Raw genomic sequence first — 27,391 nt, 5'->3', positions numbered from 1 at the left:
TATCATTTATCCAACAGACACTTACTGAGCACCTACTTTGTATTAAGCACTATGCTGAGAGCTGGGTGTCCCAAATCCCTGCTAGGGTCTGTAGTCCTGTTGGGAGACCTACTAGACCACAATTACAATACAATGGTTGTGGTTTGCTAGTGGAGGGTGTAAAGACTGCAGTGGAAATTTAGGGAAAAGAGCCTCAGGGTTGGCCAACGATTAGGGAAGGCTTCCTGGGGGAGTTGCACTTGAGATGAAACTTGAAGATTGAGGAATAATGCTCCTAAGTTCCCAGGGCCACTCCAGATAATGTAACAATAAACAGAAGAGTTTAAAGGAATGATACATAAGGATGGGTTTGGAGAATTATCTGTTGTTCACTATTGCTGAGGCATTAAAAACAAGTAATTTAGGGAAAAGTAACCTGAGTAGAGGCTGGAATATGAAGGGCTTTGTTCTCCTTCCAAAGGAGTCTTGACTTTGTCCTATAGTGTCTCCCATGAGGTTCAGGGTTCATGAGATCCCTGTGACCATTTTTATGTTTCTGTTTCAATGATAATTTTATTAATAATAAAATGGGAGAAGCTGTGGTAAAAACACCTTCCAGATAATCTGTATGACCATTTGCCACATAATTTTGGTGCCCATACTTATGTTTATTATTAAACTGGCACCAAGCCAACAGAGATGTACCAGTTAGAGGCCAAAGGAGATGTTGTTTGAACAAAGAGATCACTCTCGCTGAAAAAGTAAAGTAGGGGGAGAACTGAGTCACCATATATGGGTGCATGGTAGTAACGATAACAAAATAACTCAAAATAATCTGTGCCATCATGCTCTGAAACATATTCATATTGCAGAGGACAACTGAATTTCACAAAACAATGTGATTTGTTACATTAAATTAAAGCTGCTTATTTGAACATCGCTGGTTTTGTAGTTTTTTCATAATACATGTTTTTAAAAAAAACTTCGGGGGGTAATTAGGTAATTATTTATTTATTTTATTTTAATGGAGGTACTGGAGATTGAACCCAAGACCTCATGTATGCTAAGCATGCACTCTACCACTGTGCTATACCCTCCCCTCTTCATAATACATGTTTTTCCCTTTGGGTTTTACAGTTCTATAAATATAAACGGCAAGGAATGTCTACCTAGTTTCATGTTTTTTTAAACCAACTTAAGAAACATTTAAGATTTAAGTAAACACAAATCTGCAGGAGTTTTCTTTTTCTCTAAATAGGTCTATGCATTACCCAAGTAGGAAAGACAGGGCCAAAGACGACGTAAGAAATCTGAGCATATTGGTGTGAGCCGGTTACTGTGTTAGGAGACCACCATGGTAGTCACACAGAGGAAGGACAGCATGGAGACAAACGAAGATGAAAAGGCCACTAAGGGGATGACTGCCTGAGTCCTCGTATTTAAAGAACCCATTTGCTGGATACCAGAGGGCTGCTCTCGGGCACATGCCAGAGTGCTGTGGAATTAAATGCTGACCTGACAAACCAAGCTGTACCTGTGTTTCAGGGTATGCAGATCTAGCTCAAAGACACCCCAAACTTCTACCTGTGTCATCTATCAGAGGATTCTGTGATGATGCCTGAACTAAATTAGGACCAAATCCCAGGTTTTACTAAGGAGCTTAAAAAGTACACAAGAGAAGTTTCTATGTATCTGGTAACAAAAAAACAAACAGGCCCATGGCACATAGTTCCGAAGGCCAACTGGAGCTGAAATCTGTCTTCACCAAGCCGTGTGTCACTGGAGCCGCATCTACCCAGGGAAGGTGATTTGTTCTAATTTACACAAAGGCTGGATGAATTTGACAAGTCACAACCCTTGGAGAGGGCCGCATCTTCTGGAGAGGGTATTGTATGAAGGTATCTTATGGGCCAGCTATGACTTAATCCTGCTTTTCTGAGATTAAGTGCCATCAATATCACTCACCAGAACTCTCACAGTTCAATGAGAACAAAGGATTTTCTTCTTCCTGAAAGTTTTGTGGCACATAATTTCCCATAAAAAGGCAAAGCACCAACGCTCTCAACAAACACAAAGAAACAGATGCCCTCTGCTTACCTCAGGGGCCATCCAGAACGGGGTGCCAACAGACGTATTTCTTCGTAGACGTGTACTGGTAAGTTGAGCTGAGACACCTATGAGAAAAGGGTGTCACAACTGGGCAGTGAGCAGAGGATGATGCTAGACCAGGGATGGGCAAACTTTTTCCATAAAGGGTCAGATAGTAAACATCTTAGGCTTTGTGAGCCTGAGGCTCTGTCACAACTACTCAACTCTGTCACTGTCGTGCAAAAGCAACTTAGACAACACAGAAACAAACAAGTGTGGCTGTGTTTCCATAAATGTTATTTATGGATGCAATATAATTTTCAAGTGTGATAAAATACTCTTCTTTTGATTTTTTCCCCAACTATTTGAAAATGTAAAAATCACTCTTCACTCACAGGCTACACAAAAACAGGAGGCTGGCTGGATTCGGCTGACAGGCTATAGTTTGCCAACTGCAGTGTAGAAGGATGCATCAATCTATCTAAATCACTAGAATATTTTTTTTCCTAATGAACATTTCTATCTATACTGCTGCAGAAGTGGAATCAAAAGAAAACAACAAGAACTAGGATCAACCCCAAATATCTTCCTATTATATTTCCAAAAAAAGTCACAAGACATTTTTCTTAAAATGGTGCTTATTTTAGGGAGGAAGAAAATGGATGTGCATTATCTATAATAGAGCGTCAGCATAGACATAAAAAGTTTTCAGTGCCTTATCTTACCTAGAAGCCTAGAAACCTGTCAAGAAAAACATACTTGTCAAATGGAAAAAGAAATTGACTAATAATATTATTATATAGGGCTCAGTGCTAGGGACCTGAATTTTAATATAATTTCAATGTACTCTGCCTTAGTCTTCAGCCAGCCCTCTTCTTCTACCACAAGGGATGTAACGGTACACGGGATGACTGGACATCAAAAGACCTGTTTTCCACCCCAATTATGCCTTTTACTAATTGCATGACCTCAAGCAGACAACCGCACTCTGAGCCTCAGTTTTCTCATCTTCAAACTGGGGATAATGCTACTCATTAGACCTAACACAAAGTGTTCTTCTTAAATACCAAGTAAGAGAACAAATGTGAAAAGAATTTATAAACTTAAATTTTTTTAACAAATACAAGGTATTCTTTCATACCAAGCAGAAGTATAACTCAGCACTTAAGAGAATGACAAGGTGCTGTTGACGATGAGAACTTAGAAACCTGGATATGTGTACTCATCAGCAAAGAACACACCTTTGAAAACATCAGGCATAGATTTGCCAAAGACCTATGGATTGTTTTGGTGGGAGAATAGTTGTTGTACTAACCATTTGCATTCTTATACTTTATTAGGAAGCCAAAGAGGGCTCTTTAAACTCTATTGGCCATGGATAAATTTCCTATTTTACCAAGTTCTCCACTACAATTTTGATTTCTAAAAATTATACTTTTCTGTTATTAATTTCTAGACATTTCTTTCACAGCAACTGGAAGATCAGGAACCTTCTGCTGGAAGACTAGGAGCCTTCACCCTCATGCCAAATCATAAAGCTAGTGAGTGGATAAATCAGCTTTAATCTCCATCCTTATCCTTCTAGGCTCTTTCCCACATAACATATTCATTGCTCCCAGATTCTGTGCAAAATCTGTCTGATGTTATGCATACAGCACATTTGCAGAGTTATACCATTTCTTAGAAAGAGGAGCTTAAGACTTGAGCAAAGTGCCCCTCTGCTATTTTTTCCAGTTTGTTTTTTAGTAAATAGACCAGTACACTTAATGTAATTTCATTTACTTTGGGGTAATTTCTTCTGAGCAAATTATTCACTGACACATTTTAACACTGAATTTCTTCTTACCAGTAAAACAATGAACATTCAAAATCATCAATCTTTTCTCCTACTATGCTGCTATTGATAAAGAACATTTTTAAAGTGCTTCTGTAAATGGTTCCTCATTATTTATAACAATCATGCTGAAGTACTAACTGTTGTTGAACTAATTTAGAAGATTAAACCAATCAGTAGACTTAAAAAGGAAAGCCAAATGGTTTGTTGGTTTGCGACTATCAATCCACTAATGTTGCAAGGAGATATTTAATAGTTCTCTGGCCTTAGGTGACACTGCTCTGACACTGCTCTCTCACACTTCCCTTTCCTGTTCATGTTTCCAGTTCAAGCAGCCTCACAGGTAGCAGCAATAATCAAAATTTAAATGGATATTAGCTTCCAGACCCAAAGGACTATTTTACCTTCTGCTCACTGGGGATAAGTATGCCTAAGGCTAGAGAAAGTCATTTGAAAGACCAAACTGCTTTCTCTTTTCACATGCAAAAGAAGAAATGGCAAAATGTAAATTATAGATGATTGCCCTGAGATGTGAAATCCTTCCCAGAAAACCCAAGCTTTTCCACCAAATTCTTTTGAAACACTTTTATATTCTATCTTTAATAAAATTGCTTCTAAAGTTGAAAATAGAGTAACAAACAGCATCTCCTAGGGTGATCCATCTGGTGCACCCCTCACCCTCCAGCCTGTGTGGGACTCGAAAGTCCCCCCACCCCCACTGCACCCCCACCTTTGGTGTAGAAGAGAGGCCCCAGTCTTCTGAGATTGCAATAAATTGTTGCCTTTGGCTAAACCACACACATCAAGAAAACAAACGACAAACAGTCATTACCAAAGTCAACGAGCTTAACTCCTCCTTCTGTTGTCAGAAGAATGTTATTCCCCTTGACATCACGGTGGATGATTCGGTTATTGTGCAAATGCTGAAGGCCCTGCATGGTGTCCCACCATCACCAAACACCAGGAAAGAGAAAGGGAAAATTTGCACGGTTACTTTTAAACAATTACCATGCTATTGAAATTCTAATCAAAGTCCACATTTGGCTACACCTCCCTGCTACTGTACACCTTGCAGACCATAAGGCAGTTTCCCCTTGTTAATATGGTATGGGGTGCCAAACAATGACAAACTGCCCCTTCTGCCTCCAGCTTGATGGGCATGCTTACCAAGAGGGCCCCGTATAAGATGTATGAGATCACTGCTTCATCCAGCCGCTGGCCGCACCTGAGTAGACCTTTGACCAGCTCGGTGACGGAGCCCCCATTACACAGCTGCAAGAGGAGGTGCCGGGGAGAGAGACAGCAGAACACAGACAAAAAGAAAAGAAAAAGATGTTAAGAAGAAAAGGCTACTGATTATTGACCCAATGGAGTAAATTTGCAAATCACAAAACTTCAGGTTGGAACAATTAAATTTCAAATTTCCATTACACAGTCAAATCTAGTTCTTTGTGAGTCTGTGTGTATGTGAGTGTATTTATTCAAGGTGATGATTTATGAGTGAAAGTGCACAACCAAGAAGTCGATTTTTTAAATTGTCAAGTGAAATATAAAAGCACAAGTCATTATTTAGAAATTCAAAAGTATATAAGTAATCATGGTGACTGATATTTTTCATTTTACATGAGTATTATCTTTAAAAAAACATGCATTTTGAAAAAAAAAAAAAAAGACCAAAAGAGGCGAGATGGACACCTTTGATATGTGGGAGGAAGTAAGTTTTATCTCAAACCTCCCCGGCTCCCATGCTGGCACTGCAGCATCAGAAGTCCAGCCAGCAGCTCTCTGAAGAGTTGACACCGCATGTCAGATGTATGGAGTGAAGCTGCCGCACATGTGCGTTCGACATTTTCATATTCAACTTCAGGAGTTCAGCAACTTTATGCACTTCTTTATTTTCCCTTGTAATTAAAAACACTGTAAAAGCATATCTTTCACATTTGCTCTTTGCTGTGTATTGTGTATTACTGAGATGTGAGAGTACATAAACCAGGTATACTATTCTTTCACAGTACCTTAAGGGTTTTCCAGGATAATTTTTACTAACTGCAGAAGGCAATGTGCAGGTTTGGGTTTGCAACATGCCATCTTAAATCAAGGGTTCTTAACTGCTGTGAGTAGGACATGGAAATACCTTGAAATTGCAGGAAGCACATTGTACATGCATCTTGCATTTTTCTGCGGAGAAAATTCAGAGATTTTGTCAGATTCTCAGAGCCATTCTGGTCCTTCTAAAGGTTAAGACCCTGCTTTAGAGACCTTGGTTCCTCCTGCCACTTTGTCTGCAATTTGGGAATTAACTAGTGAACAGTAGGGGAGTCCCCAGGGTTGTGGCTGCCTGAGTCAACTGACTTTTCTTAAGTAAGGATAGCTGAGGGAGTACAGATTAGCACCTTTCCTAAAAGAAGACAATTCTTTATTAGGATAATAATACATTAGGATCTATTCAACTCTAGTTGTGAACATCTGCAATGTTTTAACAAACGGTGCACAGATGTTTTTGTTTGATATGTGTACCATTCCCAGCCACATATGAGGCAGAGACCTTGCACACACATTAACAATCAAGATAACCTGGAGCTGAATCTGCCCATGTGTTTACCATTTAAGTTGCTCATAAATAACAGTATTTGACTTAAAATCTAATACAGAATTAGAAATCTTCAAAACTAGGAAAAAAATTACTATCTCTGAAGATGGAGTGAAATACACGGAGAGCTATAATGGTCCCATGAGTCTTGGATTATATAAAGTGTCCTTGGAATCCACTCTCTATCAACGACAGGTATAACTTGTAACTCAACACTGATCACTCACGTCCCTAATGTTGAGTACCAGGGTAATGTCTTCCAGAGGATTCTACAGTCTTCTGATTTCAACTATGTCTTACGTGACCGTGAAAGGGCAAATAACATTCAGTGTTCAATCTAATACTCTCTTGAGCAATGAATGCATTTTCAGTGTCATGATTCATAGAATAGTCTTAAAAGCTAAGCTTTTGACAAACATAAAATAATTTTCTCAGGACTCCCCAAATTTGATTCCATATTTCAAGGAACAAAACTTGGAGAATTCACCCCAGAGTCAAATAATGATCATGAAAGAATGTAGGACATGAACTAAGGGACGTTCTCAATCCAAGAACAGAAAAGCCTTTCTGGGGCTGACGGCACAGAGCTTGGAGAGCTTGAGAGAATAAGGTTAGAGTGAGGATGCCTCCTCCTGGGGAGAAGGTCTGTATAAAGGAATAATGATAATGAAATTTCATTTCTTATGAAGCTGTCTTTATTTGGGAATCTAAGGGGAGACCCCTTCACAGGAGCCTCGTGCCAACAAAGAGGTATCCATGTTGAGTGGGAATGACAGCAGAAGATGGTGAGACTCAGCAAGCCTGGGATTGTAACAGTTCCCTACAGCCTGTTCATGACTTGCAGGAGATTCAGAACTTTATGCCCCATTTGGGGACAGGGAAAAGGCTGGATTAAATAAGAAGGAAAGACAGTGAGGACTTCATGATAAGAAGGAATACCAGGGACCAGGGACATGGGGAGACACCAAAGGCGGACAGTAGAAGGACTCAGGGGTCACTACACAGTTGGAGGCCCCTGCCCTCACTGCCATGGCTTTACATGAGCACTTGCTATATCCAGATCCAGATGTCACCCCAGAGAAGCAAAGAGGAAGAGAAAAAGAGAAAACCATTAGAGAATGAAGTTCCTACCCGAATGACTAAGCTTTGAGCTGGATTGTGAAATGGGATATAAATTCTAGAACTTGACCCTTCCCAAAGAAACCACTCAGTGGACTAAGTTTAACAGAAAGAGTTAAAATCAGCTGTCTCCTCTAGGCAGGCTGGGGGCTCAAGGACAAAGTTGAGTTCAGTTATCAAAAAGCAGTTTACCTCTTTGCTCTCAACAGTGTGTGACTGTCCAGTTTTTATGACCCATTACTGCATCATGAATGCATCACAGTCCCTGCTGAGGTAGGGTGAAGAGGGAAGAGTCTGGGAAATCTCCCCAGAGAATGGAACATATACAGTGAGTCCAAAGGACAAAGGAGCTTATGGCCAGTGAACGAGAAGAAGGGCAGCCCTGGAAAAGGAACACTGTGTGTGCAAAGGAAGGGAGCACAAAAGACTGAGGGAGGTGTGTGTGTCTGTCTGCATGTGTATATATGTGTCTGTGTCTGTGTGTCTGTGAACTCTAAATGTTCTGCTACTGTTAGGACAAAGGGCCAGATTCCCAGAGCAGGGGGATGGGGAAGAAAGGTGGGGGACAGGAGATGACAGGTGTGCACTGCTAAGGAGTACGGGCTTTATTACTATACACACACTCATAATACCGTAATACACCATTAGATAGGAATGGTAAGCTATCGACAGGTTTTAGGTAGAGGTCTCTGTTCAGATTTCTAGAAAGATGATGACTTTGGTAGCAGATTGGAGGGTGGGCAGAATAGGAAGACCCTGGGAGCTGGACACCTAGTAGGAGATATTGAAGCAATCAAGAGAAGCAGGGTCAGAAAGTCAATAGTCTTGAGGACGCAGAATCAGGGGCAGAAAAGGGAGGCTTTTATGAAATAGAATTGACAGGAATTTCTGACCAACTGGATGTCAAAAGTTAAGAAGAGACAGAATCTAGGGATCTTGTGAGAATAAGAATATCGATAAAGTTCGTTGATTCTCTAAAGCCAAAGCAGTAACAGACCTGCAAAGCACTTTAACACCTTCATCAGAGCCACTCCTCAGCCTGGCTTCCATCTAAGGGAGACACATGCTTTACTGAATTGCAAGCATGCTATTAACCTTCTACCCAGAGAAAACTTAAAATTAAATGCTGGGTGATGAGTCAAGCTAACTCAACCCTGGAATTTTCCCCTGAGACCTCATTTTAAATTTGCCCTACTTTAAATCTGGCCACTTCTGCAATAGGAGCCTATTCAGTGGTATTTTATATAGGCGGCTAATTTATAAACTTCCTTCACAGCTCTGGAACCTATGGAAGGATTAAGAGCAGCAATTTTGTCAGCAGGATCAAAACTGAGCTGTGGATTTAAGAACAACAAAAGGATCAGACTCAATCGGTGCCTTTTGTTCACTAAATGTCAGAGTTTGAGAGCTGTCTGACTTCTTGCGTTCACAGAAACGTAATTAAACTGCCCAGGGCACCTTTAGAGAAAGTGGTCCTGTGAAGCTGATAAATCTACCAGCAAGGTTTTAAAAGGGCAGCCCATGGGAACAGGGAAAGGACTTTGGGTACTTGGATATAAAAAAGGAAAGCAGGTACATACTGACAATTGTCTAATAAGAGTAAATATTCAGTGAAATGGACTGAATATTTTAAAAGCATGACAAAGAATTATATTTAAATGCCTCAAATAAAATACTCCCCTTAGAGTTTTAAGTAGGCAGCCAAGCCTCCTACCCTACCCCTGAGGGTTGGCACCTGCAGGCTTTTCTTTCCGCCCACTCTGCCAGCCATAAGATTCAAATACAAAGGTATATCTCCATCCCTGCCTTTTTCCCTATGCCCTCAGCATTCAGGAAATGTGGCAGCTGGATGCATCTAGAACTTAATGAACATTTTGTTCCAAACCAAGAAAAATAGAAAAATCATTTACATTCCACATCTATTTTCCAAAACATCACTGAATATTGATTCAATCACAGTGTGTGCATTTGCTAAGATGGTCATAATTTCAAGCAATAAAATGTTCCTTGCTCAATAAGCCATCAACTTTCCTCCATGTTATTAAAGAATGGCCCATGCAACACAATCATCAGAGCTTTATTCTAGTCAAAGCTCCAACTTTCAAGTAGATACTGTACTGGCATGTTGATTTGCCCTAGTCAGAGGGCAGAATTAAGAATTTTTCAGTCCCTTTTGTTCAGTGCACTTTATCTCTCAAGGATGTTAGGTTCTACAGAGGGCATAAAGCAAAAAGTCAAGGATCGTCAAAATTACTCTAGAAGATGCCTTAGAGAGGACCACATTGGACACTGCTCACCTCTCAGGCCAAAACATGATTTTTCCTCCACACTATTGAGATAGATTGTGTTTATTTTACTGATAGCAGGTAAAAATCTCTGGAAGGTTGGGTGGCAGGTTGGGAAGACGCTCACACTAGTAGAGGGAGGAGGGCCCAAGACTTCCACCTCCCATTTCAGGCTCTCTCCAGGGCGCATGCATAGAATGGTGGGTGGGTAGAATCACTCCCATGCCTTGGCTTCTCACTCTTGCTTTTGCTGAGCACGTACAGCACACGGATATAGCATGCAATTCAGCTGCATTTCAATTTCCTCCCTTCTCCACTCCCAAGTGTTCTGCACATTCCTCTGGGCCCCCAGCATGCCAGTGACTCTCATTTTAGAACCCTGCCGGAACCTGCCATCTGCGTCAGCAGCATTCAGTGCTCCAGTATCTTCCAACCCTCTCTGACCAATGAGAACTGCCCAGGGCTACGCTCCAGACCATCACAGTGCCGCTGTGACCCTGCTTTGCTAATATGATTCACTTGATTCATGCCACATTATCGATGGGTGAAAATGGTTTAAAGTGTTAACTTGCAATGATATTGGGGCCTAGACTAGACTTTTTAGAGCCTTAAGTAAAATGCAAAAGCTGAACAGAAGTATCTTTTTCCCCCTCTGGCTTCTAGATACTGAACTTATACACAGATCTCTGGGGGGAAAAACAGATTTAAAAAATGATTCTTTTATCTGGTTTTAAAATATAAGGACTGTTCCTTTGTTTTTTTGTTTTTACTTTACATTCTTATTTATTAACACTCTAAACCCTAAACCAATTCTTTTCATTTGAACATGTGATGATTCATGTTGAAATGAACAGTATTTACATACTGAAGGTTTCATATTAAAAGGAAAAAAGGAAAAACGTATTTCATGTCTTAGCACATACTAGGCATTTTTTCTGAGTACTGTGCTTTTCTTAAAGGTCTTATATCTTATTATATTTCATTTAGGTAAGAGACGATAGGACTTACAGATTTTTCAGATTTAATATTAACTTAGAATAAAATTTATTCACAAATTTTCCAAAATATTATTATGTATGAGTGTTGTCTCTCCACATCTTTCTCATATAGTAGGTATCTGTCATGAAAGAAAGCTTTGCCTTGCTTTCTGCTAAAAATTAGTAATTAATTTCAGAAATGACATATTTATTTGCTTTTGTTTTCAGAGTTGTAGTGATTTAAGAGGGTTATTGATAACATTTTTCTATCCTCTAGAATTACTCTGTGGAATAGCTTCTCACTGGTCCTTTCATCGTATTTGACAAGGAAAGACCAAAGGCAACATAAATTTAATCTCAACACACAGGATGAGGGGGACAGTATTAAATGGATCATAGTTTTATTGTGCAAGTCTCCTAAGGCACTCTTAAAAAAGGTTGCAGATGGAGCAACATGGTCAAGGTGCTATGACCAAGGACTGTCATCATCTGCTCTGCATGTGTTGGAGGTGTGTGTGTATGTGTGATCAGAAACTGTTAGAGCAGGCAGATAGCTAGATATGAGCAGAGAAAGGGAGACGCAGGCCAAATGGCAGGAATTGGGCAAACAGGAGGCGCAAGAGCCAAATGCAGGAAACCATACATCATGTAAACAAGAAGAGCCCCTGAGTAAAGAAAGAAAAGCAGGAACCTCTGGGCTCATAAGCAGCCATTTTGAGGTGGCAAGTGGCCTGGAAAGTGGCCAAAAAAGAAAGGGGGCAAAAGGCAGGAATCTCCAGTGTCTGAACGTAACATTTTGCTTATTATGCCCTCATTTCAATAAAATTAGCCTTGCAGATTAGAAGTATCCATCATGCAACGACGCCATGACACTTTCGATCCAGGCTAAATACGGACAAAAATCCCTCCTCCCTTTGGAAAGGTGGAGTTGGGATGAAAATCAGGGAATATGACCCCAAACCCTTCCCTCCCCAATGAATATTCTGCTCATTCATTTTTTACACTCTATGTAAACAACTTGCCAAAGAAACTCAGGGCAGTCCCTCATGAGAGTCTGCCTGCTCTCCCCTTGAAAGTGTTCTATCTATCCCTTAATAAATCCTCACTTTACTTTTTTAACTTCCACGTCTTGTCTCTGAATTCTTTCTGGGGCAGGAAAAGAACCTAGTCACTGGCAACAGAACTACTGCCATCCCAACCAGAGGTCCAATGTTCCCCAGACTCCAAAGGCAGTGCCACTGACAGCAATAGCACATGATGGGAGAAAAATGCTGAAGTGTGGTTTTCCTCCAATTCTGCCATGGAACTCATTATGTGACCATAGGCATGTCACTCCTTCTCTGGGTCTCCTTTCATCAACTGGACACTAGGAGAGTGACCTGAAGGAAGGCCAAGGTTCTGGTCACCTCTAGGAGCCCAGGAATCCCTGTATCTATAAGCATATTGGAGGCACTGAACAAAACCTAATCCCCAGCAGCCTGGCAAGAACAGACCACTCCGGGACAGAAGAGACTGAGAACACTTGGTTCTCCATGCCATCAACTCTGGCATGGGCCAACACAACCTGCATAAGGTATAATAGCAGCATATTGTATTGCTGAGGTATGAATAATTCAGTGTGCCAGAGCAACCTCATTATCTGCACGTCGTCACCCTGAAAAGCAAGGATAGTCTGCAGGGAAGCATCTGTACAAGGCTCAGCTCATAGTTCTGGCTTCCTTCTCATCTTTCAAGGCCAGGTGTGGCCCTTTCTGGGCTTATATCTGGTCACTCCTCCTCAGGAAGAGCATTTATTCTCAAGGTGATCACAGATCTGAGCAGCCCATCGGCCCACCTGGTGACATGGAGGAAGGGAAGACCCCTTTTTTGACCTTGGAAAATTCCTGGAAGTTCCAGTTTTCTATGTCTGAATGCAGAGTCTTTTTGAGTCAGGGGGTAAAATGAAAAGAAACTAAGACTTCTTGGTCACTGTACTTAACATTATCAAATCATAATGAGGTTTAAAACACAGAGATCTTACACAGCTTAAGAAGAATATAATCAGAGACCCTGGAAACGACACTTTCCATGTCTCATAAAAATCAGCATTCAAAAAACTAATGTTATTCTAGAGCTTCAATGGCAGGGTAAAATCTGTAATATTCTCAGGGAGGGGTAGGAAATAATAAAATCCAAAAGATGATACTTTGAGAATGTGTTACATGACTTAACAGCCAACTAAACAGACAAAGATGGTTTCTGAAAACCAAAACCCCTTAAATCTTTATATTCTGAGGAAGGCAATTGATGTGACAGAAAAGTTCAAGACAGGTTCCCTGCAGATTATCCCACTGGAACAGAATAAATGAATTCCCCCATACATGGTTGCTACGGCAGCCAGTATACATTGTCTCATGCTCAGGCCCTCCCAGAGCCAGGTGGAAGGTTTTGACAAGAGACCCCAGATGGTGGGTGAATCGAGGGCTGGCCTCTCCTTTGTTGCTTCTCTCTTAAAGCTTTCACATATGTCCCTGGGCTCCTGGATCACATGTGTGACCTCAGGCATGGAGGCATATGCTGCCACAGAGGGGTGGAGTCCAGAGCAGAACAGGGTGGGCCTAGTGAGCATGAGGCAATATAACAGAGCTGTCCAAAAATACTGATTTCATATGTTGTCATTGTGTCTTTGCCATTTTAGGCCCATGGAGGAACTGGACTTGTAAGGAACAGACTCTTCTGCATCATACCCATTAACAAGGGAGAAGAAAAGCAATACTACAGTGGATACAGTGGTGCTCCCTTCAGAGCACATGCTGCCAGGAATATCAGCTGCTCCCTGTTCCCAGGTCCCAGTGGCACCTCTCACCAGGAATTGTGCCCAGCTACAGGGAACTGCCTCCCCCAAGGCCACACCCCCTCCCAGGGTGGCATGCAGTCAGTGACCATCTGATGCAGAGATAAAATCCAGGAGAACCCTGCAAGAGCATCCCAGGCCTTTGTCTCCCTGAGGACAGGCTGAGACCTCTGTGGCAACCACACTGCTGTTCAGTGTCTCCCTTCCCTAATCCCACCTTCCTCACGTCCTTCCAGGTCTAGCTCCTGCAGGAGCCCTCCAATACCCTGCCATACACAATTCTTAGAGTCTGTTTTCAGGGAATCCAACCTAAGATGATGATTAGTGAACATAAATGGGCTGATTCAAACTTGGCAAACGAGAAAACCTTGGGTTAACAGTTTTAGAAAACATGTTCCAATCAATTGGAACATGTTTTCTATGAAATGTTTCCAGCTTAGGGTAGAAAATAACATTTCCAACTATATTTCTCTGTTAGAAGAAAAGATTATTAAACTTTTGAAGCAGAGAAATGTGAACATTCTCAGCACACAGACTACCTGTAAGAACTGCAGAGGAGGACACCACATCTGGTGAGGTACCTGTGACATGCAGGAGGGACCACCTCCCCAAATGTGTGTCTTCTACTATTTAGGCAACAATGGCTCTGCTTGCCCTTGGCACTCTGTCTGAATTGCTGTTTACTCAATGGGAGCCTCTTACCTCCAGGACCAGCCACAGCTGTCCTCCCACACAGTGATCCGCCTTGTAAAACATCCCATAAAACTTTACAACGTTGGGATGATTTGGAAGAAACTGCAAAATGTTGTATTCTGCCTCAATCTCTTCATCCATATCCTACACAAGGTACAAAATGCATGTTGGATTAGGTATAATGTGTGGGGAAGGGTACAGGTATGATATCATGATCAAGCAACCAGTTAATAAAGCATATTTAGTCTGCATTTTAATGGCATCATTAACATATCTTGAAAAAACCTAACACTGGATATTTAGAGCCCAACTAAAGCTTTCTAACTATTATATCAACAAAATATCTTCATTACATATTTTAATAATATTATAAAGATTTTTTTAATTTAAAAATGTCTGAATATGCAAAGCAATTATGGAGAAATAGCTCAAAGGGACCCAACCAGGATAGGGCACATAACCACACTGTGCAAAACAGTGCACAGCATTATAACCTCGGTGTTCAGTATTCTGAAATAGGATGCCAAGGTAAGATGACTGAATACCACAAGTCTGGATGACTTTGTAACTTATTGAGAGACCAGCCTCTGTATAAGCCAAATATATCACTCTTTCCAAGAGAATAACTTTTGAAGAGCCCAGGGGACCAAAACCAAAACAATAGTAAAATGGACAAAAAAGGGAAAATCAAGGACAGTTTTAACTCCAAATGGAGTCCGTTCATTCAGATGATCTGAGGACGTATAACTCATTTTGAGATTTTAAGTCAGGTTTCATTATCCCTAGAAAATTATCCATAGAACCAGGAAAGAAGTTGAAAGCTCAGTGTGCATGAAACACTATATTGTGGTTATAATTTATAACCATTACTTACACTGATTGGATCTAGAATTTTTACTGCAGCCAGGCTCCCATCTCTCTTGTTAGTTACTTTGTAGACCTTGCCATAGGTGCCTTTACCTATGGTCTCTATAATTTCCCAGGTATCTGTAGGATCTGGAAGTGACTCAAGTCCAAGCATTGTGGGGTTGTAATGAAACAATCCATACAGATGTTTCCTGGTGGGAAGAAGAGTTTGTTATGTGCAGCAGATCACAGGATTATTAGCACCAGTGGGCTTCTGAAAAAAGAATATTTTTTTTCAATCTACCATATAGCACAGAGAACTATATTAAATATCTTGTAATAACCTATAACAGAAAATAATCTGAGAAAGAATATGTGTATGTATATGTATAACTGAATCTCTTTACTGTACATCTGAAACTAACACAACATTGTAAATCAACTATATGTCAATTTTTTTTAATGGGAAAAAATATATTTATTTCTTAACCAACAACCCTGTGATACTTTTGTTTTCTTTTCCTGTTCTGTTTTAACTAGATTTTTTTAAAAGGGATTTGAAGCCTCCTTAAGACATGAGGGTAGAAGACAGAGAGGTGGCGGACATGATTCTGAAACATCTTTGAAAACACAATTCTAAAAGGAGAGATTATATTCACACTGCAGGAGGGAGTAAAATGGCCAAAGAGGAGGTCCAGTCATGACCAGACAATCATCACTCTAGGTTGCTGAGTGGTGGCTGCTTTTGCTGCCAGTGAAAATGGCTGAAAGCCATAGGTCTAAGATCTTTGTGCCCAGGTTATAGTACCTAGACCAGGCCTCCCTGATGGTCACTGGAATCCAGTATCCAGCCTCTATGTGCAAAGTCTGGGCTGTTAGGAAGAAGGATCTGGTGCCCGTACCAGGCATCAGTCAGTGCACAGTAACCACTGCCATCCAGGTCTTGGGTCCTGCAAGGATTAGTCAAGCCCAGGCCCCATCCACACAGCAACAGCATAGTGTGGGAATCGCACTGAGTGGTTAACCAGAAGCTGCAAACTCACTCTGCCTTAGCAGTACTTGATTTAATAAGGACACAGCTCCGTGGAGTTTAAGACCTTTTAAGTACCAGCAGCAAGCTTGATAGGCAAACAAAGTCACCCGAGACTGATCCCACAAAAAAGCCCCGTTGCTCCCAGGCTAGAAGGGTCCCAACCCCAGTCTGCTTCTAACCCCAGGGAAGGGGCCATCAGGCTCCAACAGCACGAGCCACAGCATTCAACCCTGACACCGTGGCTGGGTGTCCGCCCAGGGTGAGCACTTCTGCCTCACGCTGGGCAATCCAATTTGTACTTCTAATACTTCTAATTCTAATTATCTTCTAGACTGCAGTCTCTCAAGACACAGCCTTCTGACTTGGAACAAAAATCTACTTTTTATCCTTACTCTTTCTGATGGGAACATTTCAAAGATACTGAAAACCATTACCAAAACAAAACAAAACAAAATCCCAATAGCTGTGGAGTTGATACTGGAAGGGAATCTGTCCTTCCAGGGTTCACCTGGCAGGTGTACCATGCTCTTAAGGGTCCTCCAACCAGCACCTCGAGAGACCAGTGCAGGCTCACCCTGGGCTGAGACACTGACCATAAATGGTCAACTGGACACACACCTCCTGCCTTTCAACCACTATTTCAAGATTGGAACAAACAAACCTTTCCTCCTGGCCAGCGTTTCACAAAATCAATCTTTCTCACCAGGTGTTTCACAATTTTTGCCACACGTGTACATTACCTGCACTATTAGTTACTAACTACATGTATATTACTTGCTTTTGCATACAAACAAATGTCCTTTAAAGGCACTTTATATCCCTTCCCTAAATCATTTGCCATATATCAAAATTATTGAAAAAAGATGATTATGCTAAAAACAATAGTTGTCCAAGTCCAGCCAGATGCTGTTGCCCTCTGTTCTGTTGGAGAAAGGAAGATCATGGAGTGACAGGGTGGAATTAAAGACTAGCAAATCTAAATCTCTAGACTAGAATCTAAAAAAAAAAAAAAAAAGATAAAAATTCTATTTACAAACCAGATTCACAGACATAGAAAACAAACTATGGTTACCAAAGGGGAAAGGGTGGGGAGGGATAAATTAGGGGTTGGGGAATTAATAGACACACATTACTATATACAAAATAGATAAACAACAAGGTCCTACTGTACATAACATAGGGAACTGTATTCAATTTCTTGTAATAACATATAATGGAAAAAATCTGAAAATACATATATATATATATATATATATATATATATATATATATATGTATATGTATAACTGAATCTCTTTGCTATGTATCTGAAACTAAGATTGTTAATCAACTACACTTCAATAAAAAATTTATTTTAAAAAGACTAGCACAAACTTTTCCCTAACATCATCAGAAGACATAAAAGAGAATTAGCAAGGGAATAATTTTGGCACCATATGTTTCAGTGTCCTTTATTGCAAGGTCACCAAAACCCCTCAACACTTTGAGAACTCCTCTAGGCTCAGCTTCTACAAGAGCAGAAAGCGGACTGGCTAGGGGTGCTGGTCAAGGCCAGACAAGAAGGGATACAGAGGGGAGTGAGATGTGCTTTCTAGAGGGAAGAACCGGGCCCATCAGCCTACATAGACGGTCCCTGTGGCCCCACCAGAAGGGACACTTGCATCTGGGCTCAGTGCCTTGACACAGAGGCGCTCAAGTCAAATTGCCTGCAAAACCCAGGCCCCGCCCAGACCAGCTCTGAGAGTAGCCTCATCTCTTTGCGCCCCATCATGGTGCTGCTGCATCCTACTTCACAGAGTCACTATGTGAGGATGAGGGGATGATGATAGAATAAAGTGGGCACAGTGAGCACTCAGCGAGTGTCATCTGCCATCACAAGGGCCCAGCACCAAGTTGGGCTTCAGAACAGGCAAGGCTTGACAGAGCTTCCTGCTGTTTTATTTCACCCTGAGCCACACACCAAACAAGAACCAAATTCGTTTTTCTCCAATCAGTAACGTGCTTCAGACCAGTGGCTGGAATTTGGTGTGTGTGTGCAAGTGAAATTAAATCAGGGAATGTGGCAGCGGGAAAAGACTGCAGAGGCCATCGAATCAAGTGGTTTGCTAATTATTTTTGGCCACAACATCCTTCTGTGAAATGAAATCTCATTTAGAATGCTGATGGACAAACTGAGAGAAGCAGTACAGCTCCGGCTGAGGCGGGCTGGGGAACCAAGTGCCTGTCCTGTGCCTCCTTCAGGAGACCAACGGGGTGACCAACCACTCCAGTCTGCCTGGGGCTGCCTCAGGTTAGCACTGGAAGTCCGTGTCCTGGGACACCTCTCAGAACTGGGCAAACCAAGACAGTTGGTCACTCGAGTCTCAGGGGTCTCCTCAGAGCATTAGAAAACCATTGATTGAGCACCCTGCACCAACGGCACCTCACCCCCTGCTATGGGATGGTCTGTATCCTCCCCAATTCATATGGTGAAGTCCTAACCTCCAGTACCTTGGAATGTGACTGCATTTGGAGACAAGACCTTTAAAGAGGTGATTCAGGTAAAATGAGGTTACAAGGCAGGGGGAGCTAATCCACATGACTGGTGTCCTTACAAGATGAGATCAGGGCACAGACATGCACAGAGGAAAGACTACATGAAGACAGGGGGAAGGCGGTCATCTGCAAGCCAAGGAGGGAGACCTCAGAAGAAATCAATCCCACTGACACCTTGACCTTGGACTTCCGGCCTCCAGAACTGTGAGAAAACACACTTCTGCTGTTTAAGCTCCCTAGCCTGTGGAAGTCCTAGAAAGCCAACAGACTCTCAACTTACAGATGAAGAAACTGAATCCAAGACTGGTGACCCACCTGTTTAGAGGCAGGACAGGCATGGGAATCCAGGCCTCCCTAGGCCCAGGACCTTTGCTCCACAGAATAGAATGAAGGGAGTCAGCTAGTTAACAATGGTTATTTCTGACCAGCTACACCAACTATTGACAAGGTATGCGGGGGAAATACCCTCAAACACATGGAGGCTACATGCCTCACAGATCTAATGGACAGCAATCCCTGCAAAACAGGAACAACTCACCAGAGGGATTCATCTACAGTCGGCACCAATAGTGAGTGAGCGGTAGGCAGACCAGTCAGGTTCCTCCGCCATGCCCATCACGTCGACCTGGGCATTCAGAGACAAGGTTAAATAAAGGTGTAACAGAACAGGTGCACATTAATCAGGTTGCCAGTCTTCTCTCTTTAAAATCAATACGTGACTCTATAAACTCTCTGATGATTGATTAAACAGTCAGCCCTATGAAGGTGGTGCTAATCTGCTCAGGGGAGGCAGCTGGAGCAGCCCTTCTGCCAGCTGAAAAGCCGCTCTTGGCCAGAACATTAACCCTGAGGGGAGACTGCACTTCTGCCTATGTTTGTGTGTGTTTGGGGCATGACAGGGCTGGGGCCCCATGGAACTAGCCAGAGTTGACCAAAGTAGGGCCAGGAGCAGTTTGGAGTGAAAGGGAAGCACCTGGGACCTCAGGACTCTAGAACCCTCAGAAATCCCCTCAGAGACAGATGGGGCCTCTGTCCTTTATTTGGACCTGAAATGATAGGGTAACCTGGGAAGGCTAGAAAACTCAGGTTTCACAGGCTACTCTCACTGAAAAACAAAGAGGATGAATCTATCTGGGAAGAGGTGAGTGATGGCACTTGTCAGCATAGGGGAAGCTCGTGCAGTTTACAACCCAATGCTGACATGGGCCTGGACATGTTTGTGTGTGAAGCTGCTCTAGAGTGAAGACTTGATGAATACTCTGACTCTGCATATAGTAGTATTAAGTATAAGTCAGTGCCACAAACGGATATCTGATCTACCCTCTCAGAGCAAGATTCTGCTGTCCCCCATCTTCCTGCTGCATCCAAACCCTTCCACTACTGGGAACAGCTATTAGCAAGGCAAAGAGGACATCACCTAGGAAAGATACCTCACCTCCATTCAGCAGGTAAGAGTAAAGGTATTAAAGGAATATTTTCCTATCTTTGCCTACATATCATTATTAATCAAATATCTAGGAAATACTCAAACTTTTCATTACTTAGGCCACTAAATAGATAGACAGGCAGATAGATATTTAATAAGAGACTTTATCCTTGTGGTAACAGAGACCCTTGGAAGTTAAGAACAATAGTCTATTTTTTTGTTTTGTTTTGCTTTGTTTTGTCTTTAAAAGGCAAACTCCTAGAGTCAGAGGCTGCATCTCTTTATGGCAGCTGAGAAAGCAGGCTGTCAATAATATTCTTTCTGCTGATAAGTACAAATGGACTGAACATGACCCCTGTTTGCAACTAACAGCAAGGGCAGGTCCTACTCCACCAGAGAACAGCTCAGCTCCAGAGCCCTCGCACCACAAGAGAGGGTCAACTTGCCAGGTTACACTTCACACTGCAGTGAGGAGTTTCACGTATGGCTGTAAACTAAAAGCACATCTGCTGCTTTATCTTATCAAGATTGGATGCCTGTAGACATCCTTAGGAGTTTTGGTTTCAGTTATCAGCAGAGGACATACTTTTAAAAATAAGCTGAAATAGTCCATGGCTAGGTTTTGCCAAACATTACATCATACAGATTTTGATTCCAGACATTTCTAGCATCACAAAAAGGAAGTTAGGCATTATGAATCCTGATGGAAAAACACACCACTACCTAAGAAAAAGTGACACCAAAAAACTTAAACCTGAATCTGACCAAGCTTCTAGATTACCAATTTATAGGAATGACACAGGTCAGAGCAACATGCTAGACAACACCGTGGGTGCACAATACACAAAATCCAGACCAATGAAGAAACTCTCAAAGACAAATGACCCAACTTCTTCAAAAAAAAAAAATTTTAATAAAAATAAATAAGTTGAAAGGGTAACCTGGATTAAAAGAGGCTTCAGATACACACCAAATATGAAATGAAGTCTGGATTCACAGAAAAGCTAAAAAAATAAGTTATGAGATAATTAGAACACTGACTATTTGATATTAAAGAAGTTATGTTTTAGTTGCAATAATTGTATTTGTGATTGTATTTTTAGTCCTCATCTTTTAACAATACATCCTGAAATATTTACCGGTGCAACAGCACACTGTCTGGAAAAATATGAGTGGAAAAAGTAAGGGGCATAACATGACACAAGATTGACCATAGAGGATTCTTATTGAAGCTAAGTACATGGGGGTTCATATTATGTTCTGTTTACTTTTGTATGTTTTAAAATTTCCTATTACAGAAGTTATTAAAAAGTTTTTAAAAACTCTGTGTAATTAATATACGTCAGTGCACATCCTGGCATTCATATACCTGGTCAATCCCACCCCTCCCCGAATCATTTTCCCACCACCAGGCTGGATGATATTCTAAGAAAGTCTCAAAGTCTCACATGGGCTAGTACTTTACTCATGTAGGAAATCGTAAACCACTAATATAAGGCCGAAAACAACCAAAAAAAACACCCTGGCATTTGATTCTAAAGTACCTACACTTGTATTGTCAGAAAGTCACCTTCCCAATCCACCTCTAGGTGACTGAAGCACAATCAGTCCCCCTTGGTGGCTGATGTCCTGGCCCAAACTGCCACTAAACGCAGAACTGTAGTTAGGAGAAACTAATGAACCGCTGAATGGCACAGGAAAATCAATAGGCAGAAGAAGGCGACCTTGCCTTCTTCTGCCCCTGCAACTTCTGTTCCTTCTTCCTGAAGGAGAAAAAGAGTAAGAATATCAATACACAGACACTGAAATGAACAAAGAGACTCATCACCACAGAGACCTGTAATCTTTTTCATCTGGTACCTGAAAAAGAAACTGCCCAATGTCATGAGGCTGGATCTGCCCAAGGCTAAACACAGTGTCACATAAAGAACAGAAAAACATTCACTAACTAGCTGGGTGGGTGGTCAGTGAAAGCCTAGAGCGAAAAAAATGAAGAACAGTTCAAGGTGAGCCTTGGCTTTGACAATAAAAGGAACAAATTTCACATGGTGTCCTTAAAACTGATGTGTTTAGTGAAAAGGGAAAAAACAAATCTACAGAAGAAAGGCACTCCTGATAAATTCCCTGCTCATTCACCTGTGTCTTTTTGGAGGCCCTAAGAGCTGATATACCAGAAGGGGCCAAGAGCAAATAGATGAGCTCTGTGCTTCTGGCACTGAAGTGAGCACTAAGCATCCCCACCGTGAAGTGTGGCCATTTCCTCCACGTCCCACTGCTCTGTCCTGGTGCTTTGCCCATCACCTCCTTGGATTAATCAAAACTAGACTTAGTGACTCCAAGGTGACTGTACATCATCTCCTCTTCTTCCAACAATAGGCCATAAATTAGACCAAACTACCATAAAGTTTATTATTTGTGCACTAAATAGTTATTAAATGCCAATTGTATGCAAGCTCTGGACTAGGTTCTACAAGAAATATGAGGAAGAATAAGAAACTTAGCTCTGCTTTTCAGGTTCTAAACTTGTTTAAAAAACTTTTGTGGGGGGATAGGTAACAACTCAGTGGTACAGCATGTGCTTAACATGCATGAGGCTCTGGATTCAATCCCCAGGACCTCCATTAAGACAAACAAACAAACAAACAAATTAAAAACCTTTCTGACTTCTGGGGTGAGATAGAAGGGTGAAGTCAGGTATCAAGCTTCCCTAAAACTAAGTGAATGTACATTGTTAACAGCAAAAATATTGAAATCCAGCAAACAAAACAAAAAAAAGTACAAGCATTAATCAAACAAAAGAAGGTATATAATTTCATGCCATCATCTTTGAAATAGCATCTGGGGAAAGTGAGAGATGGAAGATCCCAGGAATCACTGCTTGTTCTCAGCCCAGCTCTCTCTCTTCTCCTGGAAGTGTGGTAAATATTGGAGACAGAGATTGGACAAAATTGTGAGAAACCTCAATAACCCTCCATATTTAGAGAGAAGTAGACAGAGAGGGTGAATCAGCAACAGGGAAATGAGTTCAGGCTCATCACTTACATATTCAGTAAGAATTTATTAAGAATCTGTTTGCATATGCTCAAAACTAGGCTTCGTGGGTCATTAAAAGAAGTAAAAGAAACAATCAGGCTCTATTCTAAAACAAGTTAAACTTCCAAAGGTATGCAGGAAAATATGTCTCCTGCCAAGTGGAATAATGCTAGCACAGCATTTTAAACAATATTTTGGAAAGGAGAGCAAAGTCAAATCCCATCAAGCATGATTGCCCCTACTGTCCAACACCCATATATCTGAGGGCAAAGTGAACAGCCCACACAGAAGATTCTTGGTAAAATTACTGAATATCTAGGCAGAGAGAATTTTTCAGGTATAGAGGGGACACACGCACACGCACATGCACACGCGCACACACACACACACCCCAAAACAAAATGAGAAGCAAGTAAAACAGAACAAAAACTCAGGCTTCTCTCCATACCAACATTCAATACCCAATAAGGGAAAACATGTCAGTTATGTGTACAGAGTTCTCAGGGAGAAAAAAATGTGAACAAATATTTTTATATTTAGCCAAAGTGTTGTTCAAATATAAAGACAACAACAGACATTTTCAGACATACAAGAGCTCAGTGACTCCATGGGTCCTACTTGAAAAAAAGAAAAAAAAAAGATTTGAGTCCCAAACCCAGCAAACCAAGAGATAAATGTGGAGCTCTAGTAAAAAGTCTGACAGGAATAACTGAACCCATTTATATTTAGAAATGATGCTAAGCAACAGTATGAAGTACATTTACAGAAGGAAATGGTTATATATTTCAATAATAAAAAATAATAAACCAAATTCAGAGGAGGGGGAGGGGAAGTTTCTTCACTTTCTAAAGATGATAAATCAAGAAATTGAGATTTAAATATACCATTTAAGGTTATAAAGTTAACCAAGTGAAATGACAATATTAACAAAAAGGAGAAAGTATATGTGTTAATTTTCTTACTCATCTCACCAAGTCAATAATCAATAAATTTATAAGCAGAAGTTAAAACCATTATATAAAGTTATAAAAAGAATCTCTAAAAGACCAAAAAAAAGACTATAAATCTTTGACATTATCATTTAAATGTATACTTATATAGACACATACATATACCATAGGAAGAAAAGACAATCCATAGGGTAAGAGATGGAAGGGAGCATTAAAAATAGAAAATATAGACAAACAATAAAGTCCTACTGTACAGCACAGGGAAAGATATTAAATAGCTTGTAATAACCTATAATGAAAAAAATATATATAAAAGTGAATCACTATTCTGTATACCTAAAACTAACACAACATTGCAAATCAATTATATACTTCAATTTAAAAAAAGAAAATTTTAAAAATAGAAAATATAATATAAGTTAAGAAGCATTAAGACTGAAAAGATTTATTGTATCAATAAATACAGGATTCTTTGATGAGGTCAAAATATAGAACAAACCAAATCTACAAAGATCCACATTAAAAGAAACTCTCTAAGAATCCCTATGACTCAGAAAGGTTAAAAACAAAAAGGAGATAAAAGATAACAGTCAAATGGTAAAAACAACAACAAAAATAATCATAATATTAATATCAGAAAAGAGTAAATTCAAGTCAAAAACTACTAAAGAACACAAAGTGTTATTAGTACATTCGATAATGATAATTGAGCAATTACTATGCACCAGGTACTGTTACAATGACCAAAGTTTAAATTAGTAATGAGCTTATAAGTGTTATAAATCTTTCAGCACCAAAAACAAAGCATTAAAATTCATAAAAACATTACCCTCTAGAATCAACAAAACACAATAATAGTAACAGATACTGTCAACCATGACAGAACAAGGAGACAAAATAATAAAAAATATGTATAATATAACCAATACGGTTAACCCAGTAGATATACATCAAAGTGCATACCTAACATAAAACTTCAAGTACTGATGAAATACTTAATTTTAAAAATAAAGAATACATTAGTCCACAAAGTAACATCTCAGTGCATTCCAGGAAAGTGGAACTAGAACAATCTTCCCTGGCCACACTACAATAAAACTAAATATTAATAATAAAAACAAGAAAAAGCCTAGCCATCTGAAAATTTTAAAACTCTCTCAAATCTTGATGCAAAAGAAAAAGTTAAAATTAGAATATATAAAAAAAATAGCAATACTAAAGATACTACCTAGCAAAAAACTTAGGAAGCTGGGCTTAAAGTAAAACCTTATAGTTGTGAACATTTTACCAACCAAATTGTAGTCAAAATGAATGAAAAACCATTGTATTCAAAAAGGTAGAGATGGCTCAACAAATGTAATACAAAATCAACCTAAAGAAAGTATAATAAAAAAAAAAGCAGAAATTGATGAATTAGAAAACAGAAAAGTAATAAAATACATAATTAAAGGTATAGTTCTCTGGGGAAAAACAAAATAAAACATAATAATAAAACAATTTAGTCAAAAAAAAAAAAAAGATTGTTTCTAACAGAAAACAAGATACAACGTCAAGGTCCATGGTTACGGAGAGATTATATAATAAATCATAATAATTACATAAAATGAAATATCATCTAACCACATGTAAATACTTAAAGAAAGAAGATAAGTTTTGTTTTAAGTAATATGGAAAGAACGCCAAAATACACAATTATATGTTTTCAAAAATACTGAACATTGTGTAAAGGTAACGTGTGTAAATAAAAATATTTACATTTACAGCCATTTTATGTACATGTTTATGTGTGTGCATCTCTCTCTCTCTGTATCTTTACATATTTCCCAGAAGGCTATAAAACTCAAACTTTAGGGAGAAGTACCAAGAGTCAAAGAGGCTGGGAAAGAGAGAAATTAATATAATTTTTTAAAACCTTTTATCTTTCTATACTAGTCTTTTTTTTGCTGGTGCATATATTATTTTATTTTAAAAGATAATTTGGTTGAACAAATAAGAAATCTCTACAGAGGAGATTATTCTGGCCCAGATGCATGCTGAACATATGCAGGAACAAAAACCACATGAAGGTGTGGAAGGCCATCTTGGGAAGAAAAGGAAAGCCGAGATAGAAAAAACCAAAAGGACCATGCTTGGGGAGGACTGGCGAGTGGGTGCACTACAAATTCTGTATCCAGGCCCTCTGAGGCCTGCTGAGCTTTGCTGCCTATCCTTCAAAATCCATGAAACTTCCTACTGCATTCTTCTAAAAAGCTCGCCTTTCCACAAGGCATTTAAGTCCCTAACAGGCTGGTTTTAGTTCCTAACAACCCAAAGGAACCCGGCCCTCACCCTAACTGAATACCCTGCATTATCCCCTAACTGAATGCCCTGCATTATCCCACAGTGGAAGTACAGCCTTACCTTGCTGAAAATAAAGCAATCTGAAGCTCGTACCCTGTGAACTCCTGTGGTCAGTCATGCCTAGCAAGTATGACTTAAATAGAAACTTGTCCAGCAACATTTTATACTAGTGAGAGAATTCATGATGAAGATTTCCATTTCTGAGTATGTTACTCAGAATATTTTGTCTAAATGTTATAGTATGTTCTATATGAATCACAAATCATAAAAGAATAATTTCAAAGCTAGAGAACAGCTTTTAAAAAGAAATCAGAAAAGTGAACAGTTAAAGTTCAGAGGAAATTCAGTACAAATATTAAATGTAATGAGTAACCAGAGATACAAAAAGGTAAAAAACACAGACTACATAGGCACGAACAAGTTAGAGAATAATTCTAAACTAACATATAAACAAGTACACGATACAGTGGCAAAAGCTGCTAAGAGACTAGGCCCATTTGTAGGAACTGGTTTTTTTCTTTTTTTTAATTTCTTTAATCAGTTTTATTGAGGATATATTTACACACACATATAACCTATTTTAAGAATTAGTTATAACAAATATCTAATCTATATTTATATCCACTCATATAACTGAAACCACAGCCAAGATACAGAACATTTCATCATCTCAAAAAGTTCCAACTGACTATACTTCAATAAAAAAAAAAAAAAGTATCACAGATTTAAAAAAAAATAACCTTAGATAGTAAAGAATGTCTTAAATAGCACAGGTAAAGCATTAAACTAAAAAAGAAAAGATCAATAAATATTCAACTTGATTTAAAAAA

At 39.9% G+C, this 27,391-nt stretch overlaps 1 protein-coding gene across 1 annotated transcript in view; it reads right to left on the bottom strand.

The window, feature by feature from the left end:
- Positions 1-21,837, bottom strand: part of LOC116663659 (myosin-IIIb-like) — a 37,622-nt gene extending 15,785 nt beyond the window's left edge. The window contains exons 1-7 of the mRNA XM_032479660.1: positions 21,787-21,837; positions 19,351-19,437; positions 15,273-15,456; positions 14,408-14,542; positions 5,069-5,173; positions 4,734-4,833; positions 2,077-2,153 (exon numbers count right to left, since the gene is read on the bottom strand). Of these exons, the coding sequence (XP_032335551.1) occupies positions 2,077-2,153; positions 4,734-4,833; positions 5,069-5,173; positions 14,408-14,542; positions 15,273-15,419 (564 nt within the window). The 5' untranslated portion in view covers positions 15,420-15,456; positions 19,351-19,437; positions 21,787-21,837. The remainder of the gene's footprint in view (positions 1-2,076; positions 2,154-4,733; positions 4,834-5,068; positions 5,174-14,407; positions 14,543-15,272; positions 15,457-19,350; positions 19,438-21,786) is intronic.
- Between the last annotated feature and the right edge of the window lie 5,554 nt (positions 21,838-27,391).

This window comes from Camelus ferus, chromosome 5 (genome assembly GCF_009834535.1).
Source record: "Camelus ferus isolate YT-003-E chromosome 5, BCGSAC_Cfer_1.0, whole genome shotgun sequence".
In the NCBI taxonomy this organism is placed as follows: domain Eukaryota; kingdom Metazoa; phylum Chordata; class Mammalia; order Artiodactyla; family Camelidae; genus Camelus; species Camelus ferus.
This window is presented reverse-complemented; position numbering and strand designations above follow the sequence as displayed.